At 36.2% G+C, this 13,764-nt stretch overlaps 1 protein-coding gene across 1 annotated transcript; it reads left to right on the top strand.

Annotated features, from left to right (window-relative positions):
- Positions 1 to 221: 221 nt before the first annotated feature.
- LOC124167655 lies at positions 222 to 8,703 on the top strand. Its single transcript, XM_046545638.1, has 2 exons — positions 222 to 1,471; positions 8,469 to 8,703. Exons 1-2 carry the CDS (start codon positions 222 to 224, stop codon positions 8,701 to 8,703), a joined length of 1,485 nt encoding a protein of 494 aa, XP_046401594.1.
- The last annotated feature ends 5,061 nt before the right edge of the window (positions 8,704 to 13,764 follow it).

The raw sequence follows: 13,764 nt of genomic DNA, 5'->3' as shown, positions 1-13,764 counted from the left end.
ACCAACGTTTCAATGAACGCCTCGTTCATCGTCCTCAGGGTGAATAATAAATTTTTACTGATTAAAGAATGTTTATAAGTAACTATAAACAAATTGCAACAATTAAGTTAAATTGCAACATACGCCTGTTGGAGAAACTGCGAAAGGAAAAGGCAAGACTTCTTAGTTCTCTTGCTTTCCTTTTGAGATGTCGCGATGAAGAAACTATACCAATATTCGCCATGGTTCGTGCGTCCACTAAGTCACCAGCAGTAAGCCGCATTCTAAGAAGAACCAGCTTGGCTTTGGTCCGTGAACGAATCCACGATAAGCGAAGTCTTTTGGACTGCAACGCAAAGAAACTTATGGCACTACATCTTCGAATTGCATCGGTTCTCTCTCCTCTGGACTGGGAATTTATTGACCGAGTCACTACTGCCATGGGAGAAATTTTATTGGAAAAGGAGAAAATAAGACAGAAGAGTAAGTACGATCGCCTTCCAAAATCTAAGCCTGTCGCTCCTCCATTGGACCCAAAACGTGTTGTTATTAATTTGACAAATGAAAGTTTTAACGAGGCAACTTTTACGGCATTGTCCAAGGGACTTAACTTTGCTCCAGCACCCAAGACCATCCCATATTTAGATTATGTAGGTGGAATAGAAAATGCTGTTCGTAAACTTCCGGATGATTTGGCCGAAGAAGTGAGGGTCGAAGTTTCCTATGTTTTAAGTCGGGCCGTCCCACCAAAACCTAATATATCCAGAGAGGAACGATCTGCCATCAGAGCCCTTCGTGGGAACGAGGAGGTTACTATCTTGCCAGCAGACAAGGGGAACGCCACCGTAATCTTAAAAACCGAAGATTATCGTAATAAAATACGTGATATTCTAGAAGACCAGGCTTACCGGAAACTGCATAGAGACCCCACAGAAGCGGTAACAAGAAAGACGATTTCCCTCATCAAGAAGTCCGGTTTAGCACCTGAAGAAGCAAAGAATCTACAACCTGATGCTCCGGCTCCCCCTAGGCTTTATGGACTGCCCCAAATCCATAAAAAAGGAGTGCCGTTAAGACCGATAGTGAGTTCTATCGCTTCGCCCACCTATAACTTGGCTAAATATTTAACATGGCTCCTTTTTCCGTATGTTGGGCTTGGTGAACACCATGTCAAAAACTCGGCCGAGTTTGTGAATATCCTGGATGATATTAAAGTGAAAGATACGGACATTTTGGTCAGCTTGGATGTTGTGTCCCTTTTTACTCGAGTGCCACTCGTTGACTCCATTGAGTTGCTGCAGAATATTTTTGATGACAACACGGTGAAACTATTCCATCACGTACTGACGTCAACTTATTTCAAATATGACCAGGAATTTTTCGAGCAGACGGACGGAGTTCCTATGGGATCCCCTCTATCTCCAGCCATTGCAAATTTTTATATGGAACATTTTGAAGAAAAGGCACTCTCCACAGCTCCGCTACGCCCAAGGTATTTTTTCCGATATGTGGATGATACCTTCCTAATTTGGCCTCATGGGTCTGAGGCTTTAATGAAGTTTTTAGAACATATGAATAACCAACATAAAAACATTCAGTTTACTATGGAAAAAGAAATAAACGGCAAGATTCCTTTCCTCGATATCTTGATCCACCGGAAGAGTAATGGTTGCCTGGGACATAGCGTGTATCGCAAGCCGACGCACACGGATCTGTATCTGATTGCTCGCAGCCATCACCACCCTTCTCACAGAGCGGCGGTACTTTCTACCTTAGTACATCGTGCCAAAGCCATCGCGGACACGGAAAGTCTTCCAGATGAGATGAGATATTTGAAGAGAACATTCCGGCAAAATGGATACAGTGACCGACGGATCACTTTGGCCATGAAAAGAACTTTTAACGAAAATTTGTCGGGTGGGAAAGAAGAGTCTAAGCCTGTAGCCAGGGCCGTTCTGCCATATATGTCGACAGTATCTACTAAGATCTCGAACATTCTCAAAAGATACAATATAGAGACAATACATAAACCTATTAGTAAACTGAGGGACCAATTAGTGAAGGCAAAAGACCCCGTTGGCCTAATGACACCTGGCGTCTACCAGATTTCCTGTGAATGTGGCCAAATCTACGTGGGGGAGACTGGTAGAACGATAGCCACCAGGATTAAGGAGCATCGGAGGCATTTCAGACTTGGACAGCCTGATAAGTCTGCTGTGGCTGAACATAGCATTAATAGGGATCACCAAATTAAATGGGATAGCGCCAAATTAATCTGCCGTTCCAACAACTTCTGGGACAGGCTCGCTAAGGAGGCCATTGAAATTAGGCTTAATAAAAATAATTTCAATAGGGACACTGGATACAAAATTAGCAATGCGTGGAATCCCATTTTAAAGAAAATTAAAAATCATAGAACCCCACCGTTTCATAAAAATTCAGATTTTTCCGGCCGATCAGGGGTAACTTAATTGTTGCAATTTGTTTATAGTTACTTATAAACATTCTTTAATCAGTAAAAATTTATTATTCACCCTGAGGACGATGAACGAGGCGTTCATTGAAACGTTGGTGCCTATAAATCAAATCAACCGGTGGAAATCCCGAGAGGACTTCACTCAATTTTCAAGCAAAGTTTGGCAAAAATTATGGTACATATTACCTCTATAAGGTTTCCATTCCCAGTGATTGTGAGGTTTTTGACCACGCCATGCGATGGAATTTTTATCTTTGCTTTGAAACCAGATAATCCTGGCCTGCTTGCAGGAGTGTTTTGTCTTTTTTATCTTTTGCCTTAACAAAAATTAACTTATCCGCTACATTATATTAAGTCCGTGATGTTATATATTACTATTTTTTGCGCCAGTTTTTCTGGAATTTTCTCAAATTATGCATGATCCTCTAATTGTTGTTAAGTAGAATATGAATAATTTTGAAATCCGTGTGTGGTAGAAAAACTGTTACATATAACTGTACGTGAGGAACAGTGTTTAAACACAAATGCATCATGCATCAATCAACAATAACATATGCTCAGACTGTCACACAAACTTAAAGACGCTTTAGTCCAGATTTGACCCAAATACAAACTATTTTTCTCTTATTGCTCAATGTAGTTCCACTTTGCAAAAAAAGATGTGCTACTCTATGAAGCATTCAATCTACCCATAGTGAAAATAAGGCCAGTGGCCAAGTATGCTTCTTCTGATGACGCAGTTTGATATTTCAAATTCCTAAATGTTTTTACGATTACATAAAAAATCATTAAATTTTGTCAATCATATTATTCAAACCGATAAGTGTAAAAAATTGTTAATTTTATTTTAAATTCCTCAAAATTTTACCTACGCTTTTTATATCAACAGTATCTGAATGTAATCCAATCCAATGGTAACATAGTTGGAACGGATTAAGTAGGCTTTGAGCTTAAGCTTTAACATTTTAAGCAAGCTTGCCCATAAATATGAACGGGAAAAGGGTAACGCGGATTTTAATGGCCTCAAATTTTCCGAAAATTATTAAAGAGTAAGAAATTATTTGTATAATTATACTCAACATTTATCTGGCGTGTCGATGATTGTCATAAGCCGATGTCAGCATTAAAATTCCGCTTAGTAAAACCACTAGTCTGTTTCCAGACACGGTGTGTTTTGCTAAGCTGAATATAAAAGATTTCCACCGTATCACGCCGGACACTGTATCTTTTATTCAGAATTAAAAGGCTGATCTACCATCCCCTTGATAAGAGTCAACCATCCTTAAATGAATGAAATTTGTGAAATATAATCTTTAATGGCCTTATAAGGTCGTAATTCTCATGCAAATGTTTTATTTTCACGTTTGAAAGTGACTAACACGAGCTTCCTATCCTTTGTTTATTTTTTACTATTTAACAAAGTGTTTTTCTATGCCCACCCTAAGGCAATAAGAAGTTTTTTTTTATAATTTATTCTCATAATGTACATTCAGACGTAAAGAAGACGATGATTTATGAAATATTTTATTCTTGAATTCAGAAAGGTTCATTTGGGCTGCATGATTTTACGCGAGCAATTGCAAGAATATGGGGAGTTTTCATTGCTCAGAAAGCATTATACCCACCCGTGAGATGATTGCAACGCCAAGTGAAATATATAGGCTTAATTTATGGAAAGCCTTGCTCGCGGGATTGAGGCAAGGCAATGGCGATGAAGGGGTAATAAAAGCCCAAATTCTGAAATGCCGTTGCGAGCATTACGATCCATATATCATCTCCTTTAAGCTCTCCTCGTCTGGGAACCTTATCTGCAGTGGGAGCCCCAACCTTGTGAGGATTTGTTAAACGACCACAGCGCTGCTTTCATCTCGGCGGAGAGCGAATGATTAGGGAAGGGAGGAGCGGAATATGAGGAAGAAAGATAAAAAAGGTTGTGTGCGGTTGCGGAAACTGGAATGTTAAAAATGAGCTTGCAAAACTAAATTTATGGTTAAATCATCTGGGTCGAAATTTGCAGCTGATTTTTAACCCATTTATCGATTAGATAAGAAGCTAAAATTTTCAGTACGACTCAGATCCCGAAAGTAATGCTTATCTCAGACAATTTATTATTATGTGTAGCTGTATCTGGATTTTTATTCGCAATCAAAAATTAAGTTTGAAGATTAGTTCAACAAATGACCACCGAAATCCGATGGTAGCGCTGCGATCATTACAGTGAAACATGCACCCAGCGTTATTCGTTGTATAAATAGGCGGATTTAGGGGGGGGCACAGGGTCACGCCCCCCCTAGGACGCTTAAATACTAGAGGAGATTTTTAATACAGTTGTAATTACGTTCTTTTTATGTTGTGTATTACGGAGCCTCAATCATTTTATTTTAATAAAAATAATTTTCATATCAAAATAAATAGAATATTTTCTACAGAAATGTGTTGTATTTTTTTAATTCTCAAATATGAGAAGACCTGGCAGACACTTGTGTCCCCCCAGAAAAAATCCTGGATCCGCCCCTGGTTGTATGCGAAACAATTTACTTAGGGTCTCTATCAGGCTCTTGGGAAAATTCATTTTATTCTTTTTTGCTCGAGAGGATAACGTTTGTTTTATATATTTTTTCTACATTGCAATATTTTCAATATAATTTAATGAGTACATAAAGAGACACTAGGTTGTAATACACGCCAAAAACGGACGCATTCCTTCGCTTAGATTTGTATTTTACCTCTTTTCGTGAAATGTTTTCTGTGTACATTTTGAATTTACACATTACATTTCAGGGCATATGGTGTAGACCTTTGTTAAAACAATCCTTAATCTAATTTCAATAAAAATAACTCTCGAGAAAAATTTCAGGGGCAATTATCAAATGCACGAGTGTTACGCCATTGGGAAGAAGTGATGCGTCGACTTAATTGTACTGCTGTACGTTTTACATAATTCTCACTTAACAGGTTAAAATATGCATAATTACAGTACCGTACTATATGACAAAATTTTTATGACTCTGGTACTTGAATTATTATGATTTGTGAAGGATGTGAAAGGATGATGATGTCATCGCATCCTTTATGATGATGAAGGTCATCAAGTAAATATTGTTTTTTTATTGCATGTTACATGCTGGGAAAATGAATGGTAAACTTTCAGAGGAAATAAATGTGAGCATCAGAGTGACATAATTTTATAGCTAATTCCTTAAAGTATTCTTAAACTGGAATACCTTTGTTGTTGTTATATCTTTACGTAAGTGCTTTATCAGATTTTTTAGTTTTAATGTCAATATATGTACGTACTATTTACAGTTCTAATATATATTCAATAATAATACTTGTAATGTTAATTATTGAGCAAGAGCAAAATTAAATCAATGGTCTCCAGCATGACTATGTTAGATTGCTTTATATTGGTAATTAATAGACTAACTAAATTTCGCATAAAATGTGCTAATTTGTTTCATTTCAACAAAAGGTTGCATAAATTATTGCATATATGGCTTTGACGATTGGAGAAGAAGTTTACTTTAGGTAAAATAAAATCAAGCAGCCTGTTTAAAAAAAAAGAAACGGCCTGCTTGTAGTAACGGAGGCTATATTTCACAGTATATTTTCGTACCTACTGTTTCTCTATTTTTAATGGATAATGTATTTTTCGGAGGTAATTTAAAATCGTTAGCTTCAAAGACGATGTAATTAGTCTGCTGTGCCGCTGCAGGGAGGCCAGGTTAATTGCAGACACATAGAATTTACTTAAATTTAATGTGCCGCAGATCATGAAAATAAGACGGTTGAATAGAGCTTCATTACAAATAATTTTACAATTAGCATTCATAGCAGTAATATAATCATATGTTCGCTATGCTCCATTCCTGGTATATACATTATCTTTTTTAAGGCAGAAACTGCATTGAATTATGCGCCGCTGAGATTTTAAATGGCTTAGATAATCTCATAGGCAAAACAGAATTTTTCGCAGAGCAAGAGCATAAATAAACACTCTCTGCAAATGAATACTTTGGATGCGAAAACATATGCATTCTATGTTTAGTAAGTGATATAGGTTATGTCTGCGATTGTCGAGGATATTTTTATTATAATTATTAGTCCTTCAATTAGATTTTCGCAAGGTAAATCTTTGTGATTGATATTTAATGTAATGTAGTCACCTCATTTTCGCAATTGGGAGATTAATAATACAGATTATTGGATTCAAAACTGATCAGAATTATTTGTAACCATTGAAAATCTCCCATTTCTACAATTAATTTACTTATTCAGTTCGTGAAATGGCCTAACCATCAGCGAATTTCATTTTATTTTTTAACAAGGTTGTAACAAACTTAAAAAAATATTTATATGCTTCAAAGTAAGTTATTGATTCACATTCACTGATATATTTAAGTTGTTGTTTTTCCCTTTGTCTCCTTCTATAATTCCATCAGGAACTAATAAAGGAAACGTGGATGTTTGAAATATTGATGTATTAACGACTTTTTGATTAAAATGCCTATTTGGATCCATAATAGCTAATTCATGTGGGACTTCAAACGCGTTTATATATCAAGGTTTATCCTTATTGTGAAAATTTAGGATTGGGAATTGGCAATTTGTAGACCGGATTGAGGCACCGTTGGGAAGGTGATCAGGAAAGCATAAAAGAATTTTAGACCTGGTGATGGCCGCGGATATTCTTGATGGTAAAATGAAATTTATTGTAGAGACGCTGAGATATTATCAGGAGAGTAAGGGAAGAAAAGAAACTGTGGATCACCGTACAATAGAGAAAGGCTCGGTGCATAGGCCATTTCAACAGACACGTTGATAACGTGTGAAATATAATGGAGGGAAAATTGAAGGAAAAGTTACTCGAGGAAAACTACGGCATGAGAACTTAAGACAAATGGAGTTGGGCTTAAGGAAGGACGCCTGGGAAGTATAGGGACTACTAGGTAGCTGTGGAGTAGAAGAACTAAAGATCTGCAGAGCTGCTGATCGCAGTACTATGCAAAAATAAATGGGTAATGTGTCTCCATGGTCCCTCACCGCAATGTAAGTCTTCTAAGAGGATGCATTTCTTCTCTTCGGCCATTTTTTCGCAACTTATTACTTTGCTCAAAATTATGATTTCATTCAGAATATCTTAGGTTGCATAGAATAAATTTTGTACATTGCCATCTGTATCTAAATTTTGAAAAGTATTACTCGGAATTTCCTCATGTTACAATCTAAAACAATTTATGCAGACAATATTAGAAAACTATCGCCTTATTTTCCTTGAAAATTTCCCGGTCAAATTTAGTTTTGAAAGAGTGATTCGTTGCGCAAAAAGACACGAACAGCAAAGATAGATTTATGGGTAATAATTTTTTAGAAAAAAGTTCTTACTGCCATACTTTTCTTCACAGAGCCAACTACTTCCTGAAATAAAAATTTGTAGCTTCCACATGCGGGTAAATATTGAAACGGGAATTATATTATTACTTATCTATATACCCATAATAGTTCTGTCCTCTGGGGTGGCGCGGCGGGGTAAAGTTCTCGCTTGTTTTACTCGAGGTATCACTGCGTGCGTGAGTTTTCACCATCCAGGGCTCGGTTGTGTCCGTGCATAGTAAATGTAAGGGAAGACATTGCAGACTAAATTTTTATTTTCAAAATAGTTATATGAATAATATGAGGAATATTCATAATGGAAACTGTTGATTGAATAGTCACGATGGAACAAAAGCAAACACAACGTAGTGTTCCACAAACTTTTGAATACTGTTGACTAGTCTCAACAGCAATAGCGAAATTACTTCGTTCAAAGAAGTAATACCGAAATCAGTTGATTTGATTGGAAGAGTGAATAATTATTTTTGTTATTTGAATCGAAGTTATACAATTTTAAATGAATAGGTTTTCAAATTCTCCGCCACACAAAAAACAGACTGGATACAACCTATCTATAGGGATTGATGCGTCCTATTGCCTAAAAAAATTGGAGTTCTCACTGCCTTACTTTGCTCCACAGTGCCAAGGACGAAGGAGGTGCTGTCGATTGCAGCCCATCCGTCATAGTGCCTGTCCGAATTCATGGCCGTGAGCGTATTCCCCTGGCGCTCATTCCAAAGGCCTCCCTTGACGCAGGCACCGTCCTCAACCTTCAGACGGCTAACGACATCGTTAAGGAGGCATTTGCTGGGCAAAACTTCACCCCTCGCCTCTCCCTCTACCACCCTCAGTCATTTCCCACAGGAGACAAATGATAAATGTTCTCCATCTCCGCAACCCCTTAAGTATTTTGGGCCAAGCCCAGAACCAAATTATTGTCTCACTTATTAGTGCGGGCGGAATAGGATGACATTAATCTCTTGGGGAAGTAATGCTTGCGAAGAATGGTCGAATGGTAATAACCGCATGGTTTGTAAAAAAGAATTTTCGAGTCTCATATTGTCATTAAAATAATGAAGGAATCACGTTTTGGCAGTAATTACGTCTTTCTGAGCTCATTACTGGTAGTTTTTCTTATTTTTTTAATTTGTAATTAAATTCCCATCTAAGCTTTTCTTTTTTGTGGCGGTTTCACTGGTTTTCAAGTATAACATATAAATTCCAAGAAGATTGTTTACTTTTGCGCAAAAAATATTCCTTTCATGCCTTCAGCTAAATTAAAAAAAATCGAAAATTTCCCCTGAAATTGCTAACGTTAGATCTCGTCATTTCTGCAGCAATGATACAAAATTTGCTGTGATTACAATAAGCTTGCAAATATGCTTATTTGAACGAAGAGAGAACATTTCTACAGATCAGTTTTTCTGTATTTATTAATTTTTCAAAATTACGCAAAATACAAAATGTAAGCCTTAATATAAAGCGTTTTATTTCCTACTTCTTGGTGTGTCATGGAAAATTATTTTCCTATATTTTAGTTTTATCGGCATCCTCAAAAAAAATTAGATAATCAAGCGCGTAAACTTTCCCCTTGCATGGGACAAGTTGAAGTGGTATCAGGGGATCAATTACGTATTTTATTATTTAGGGTTTGGAGTATAAAATTGATTCAAAGTGTCATATGCTGACTGTATATGAAGTAAATTCATTTTTTAACAGCAAAGTGAGCATTCTGATATTACTTAACCTCATTCAAGGTGATTTTTCCCTTCTCCCAAAATGATATGTAAACAACAATAAGTATTTGCCGGCCCCCCCAAAAAAAAAGCAAACCCATTACCCCCATCCTCTAAAGGCCGTTTTACACGGGGCACGTACTTGCACAATCTGGCGCGTGTACGAAGGCGCAGTCAAAATTGCGTCGTGTTAATCGGTAAATTGCTAGAGCACATGCGAGAATGCGCGGACGTGAGATGGCAAAATAGCCCCTGTTCTAATTTCGTTCATGCATTCGCACAATCGCACGCCATTTTAGAAATTGATACAGTTCTAAATTGCCGCAATTCCGTGCCCCGAGAACGGCCTTAAGAGTGCTTACGTAATATACTTGCATGGACCCTAAATGTAGAGTATTCAAATAATTATTTACTCCTAAAACTAAAGATACCCTTAGCGGTTCTTTGTTTGGATAAGTAAAGCCTCTTCCTCGGTGACAGAGCCGTGATTGGATTGATAGAGGCAATTTGTGTTTGAGAAATGGGAGGTGTTGGCAAATCACACATTGGCCCACACACTGTCCTAATGGAGCTAACTCTACTAATCAGCAGAACATCAGACAGAGGAAAAAATGAGGGATAGTTTTGCAATAGAATTTCTCTGGTATGTAAAAAATATGTGAAGGAAATAGCTGCCTAAAAAATGAATTTGAAGGCAAACATTGTAATTGGTGAGGTCGCATTTTACCCTCACTTCAAGCTTTGCATGTACGAAATACTTCAAGCTATACTCGTGTATCGCGATTCTATTGTTCCTATTCTCGAAAATGCTTATAGTGGCTATTGTAAGGAGCTTCCTTATGTAAAGATCTTACAGCATGCAGCTGATATAATTATACCTGTGTGCAGACCAGAGAGTATATGCACTTATGCAGACATGTATTCCCAAATTTACGGATCAGTTATATTGAGATTTTGTGCAGCAACGAATTCCTTAAATGGGTTTACTATTTTACAACGTTATTCTTAACTTTATTTAAACTATCTTGTCGTCTCGTCCGGGCTAAACGTTGCTACTCAACTTTAACCCTTTTTTTTATTAGCACACATGTAGACTTTTTCAGGGTAACTTAGAACTAATAGAAAATTTAATATTCTAGCGCTTTTATTATAGTTGGAACTGCATCTCCATTTTATTTTACAGAATTTAAACTGAAATAATAATGATAAGATGATAGCCCCTCGTTAGAGTCATTGCGAACATATTTAAAAACGGTAAATATGCGATTACAATATATATATATATATATGTATACAATTCAAACTATTAGTGAAATGTCAAATAGGATAAACAAGAAAAATAGCATTTACCGTATTAAATTAGGAAACTATTTGAGAATATATTTATGTAGGACTTTTTGGAGCATTTTTATCAAAATATTAGTAGCGTGATTTGAGCCAGTTTTTCAATTTCGCTGTATATACCTACATAGTGCGTGATAAAACAAGAACTATGCTAACTTTAGCGAAACATAAAATTTTAACTGCCACAGATAACGCGTTTTCAAAGTTTGGGAAAATCTGCTGGAAGAGATAAATGCATATCGTTATGCTTCATGCATGTGATGGTTCACACGCATGGATACCTTCTATGACTAACAACTCTAGTTGGCGTTCCTCAATAGTTTGAAACGTTCGCGGTCATTAACGAGGAAAGAAAATGGGTCAAAGCCGTTTTATGACGGTCATCAAAGCGGTCGGCTATTCACGTACTGGCGCGCTCATAACGCGGGGCTGTAATGACGTTTAATGTGTTCCCTTCATCCAGCCTTAATGGGAAAAATTTTATGCTGAGTTAATGTTTTGCCCCTGGACCAAGTAATGTACTCTATAAGTTTAACGTTTCGGAAACAACTGCTGAATAAAATAGAATACAATGTTGGAGGAAAATAATGATGATGTATCGTGACATGAACTTGCGCGAGCACTTAGAAGCTATGATAATATTAGTTTTTCTTTCGCTTGGGTAGAAGTTTTAATCAAAAAAATTATTTCTCATGTAATCATCGTTAGCGGCGGGAATTTTTAATATATTCTGGCAGGGGGATAATGGAAAACTGAAATTATATGCTATTAAATTACAGTGTACCAGTTTCTGCATTAGCTTTTAATATATTGCTGTAATTATTCATAAACGTTTTCATGCAAAGTTAATGTTCTCTTACGGCATTCATTCGCATGGAAGATTGGGCGATAATTATGATGGATTCTGTATTTATTATAGGTACGCTTGTATGGAATCTAGGAATGTAAGTTTTTTATGTTAATATCGTTGCTGATAATTATGGTAAAATTTCACCAAAGAATATCTTGTATTTTAACTGAGTAAAAACTGGCCGTTAATTAGCGCCTACACTATGCAGTCTGACCTTACTGTTTCCACTTATTACTTCGAAAAATTGGATTTTCAGCAATAGTTGGTTATTGCTTTATCAGAAATTAGCATTGTATTTCAAGAAGTGTACGGAAGTATTCATGGGTGAAACAGTATGCCCCAAGATAAATATTTTAACTCATAGTTCAATAAGATTTTTATGCCACCACCGTAAGTTGAGGAAAATTAACGCTTTGATCCTCACGATGATAATAGCTGAATACTTCATTCGACATGTCTTTGGGATAAGTAAATAATATATTTATTTACTTCATTTACTTACATTATAACTTTTACTTAATCATCCGCATTGCGTTTCGTAGTGTAACTCTGTGCTCTCATTAGTAAAATATTTGCTGTAAGATACATGTAAATATAAATATGGGCCAACACTGCGCATTTTGAATAGTTTACAGCAATAGCCGCATAGCAAATTTTAAACGAATATTGCGTCATGAAATACGAATGAATTTTAAAAGGACTTATCAATCCTTCTCGGACTGTTTTATTTCGCTTTTTTGCGTGGTTTCTTATTCATTTTAGGCTTAAGTTATCATATTGAGATTTATAGGTTGTACTCAGCAAAAGGTTTTCAACATTTTTTCATGTATCAAATAATAATGAAAAATTTTTCCAAATATTTCACACCTTCAGTGTTGAATTTCTCTCCGAATTTGTGTTAGCAACATTTATTTTTTCTGCACTTGTTTAAAGATTGATAACCTAACTTGTCAAACATATTGGAAGCCCTCTTTTATATTTATAGTGCTTAAAAAAATCTTCACGTTAGTATTATGCCAATATAAGCAATACAAGGTCCTTTTAGATGGCTTTTTGTCTCAATTATCAAGTAAAAACCATCTAATATCTATTTTAAATAGGGTTTTATTCTTGGATATTTGTGTCCTAAGTGAGTGGGTGCCATCGGAATCTAGTCAACCAATTGATCGGTAACTTCTGAGTGTACCTAATTCATTTTCTTCTCCAAGCAGCCGCCCTATAAGGCTGTTTCTGAAATTTTCTAGCACTTCTAACAGCATGTTTAGCATGTTCTTGCTACATAGGCAGATTACTTTCAATAGTAGAGTATTAATTAATAGTTTTAGTGTCATATGGAAAACTAGACTGAACATATGAGATGGACTGTAGTACAGATATATTTAGAATGTCTTTTTTTTGCGATCGATAATAGAATTTAACGGTAGTGGTAGGGTTTAGAAATAGTTTACTTGAGTTATAGCGTATCTTACAAACTTATGTTTTCCTCAACGCATATTTTTGTATTTTTTAGTATTTCTAACAGTATTTTTTGAACGTTATAGCTTCATATACACATTTATGAGTAGGATACAGTACCTTAAGTGTCATTAGTATCTATGTGGGGTGCATGTTGAGATCCTCTTGCATGCTGCTTACTGGTGGCCTAGAGGTGGATCGCACGGTATTTTATAGTTACATAGCGAACATTTTGCGTAGAGCATGTTCGTGAAGGATAGGTACGCCGTTGTATGCCTGTGAAGGTACACCCCTAAACCTCTGTTGATGGCCTGTAGGATATTAATTATGTACATAAGGATTAGGGGGAGTCCATCAATTACGTGACGTTATTTTGGCGATTTTTGGATCCCCCTCCCCTCAGTGAGATATCGTGAGATTTGGTTCGACCCCCACCCTCTAATCTCACGTAAGATTGTACAAAAAGCGTATTTTCAGAGTAAATACTTTAATATATTGATTACTTAATTTCACTTTATTTGTTAATGATTGTTTAATTAATTTTATTTTAA

This window comes from Ischnura elegans, chromosome 11, assembly GCF_921293095.1.
Source record: "Ischnura elegans chromosome 11, ioIscEleg1.1, whole genome shotgun sequence".
Taxonomy (NCBI): domain Eukaryota; kingdom Metazoa; phylum Arthropoda; class Insecta; order Odonata; family Coenagrionidae; genus Ischnura; species Ischnura elegans.
This window is presented reverse-complemented; position numbering and strand designations above follow the sequence as displayed.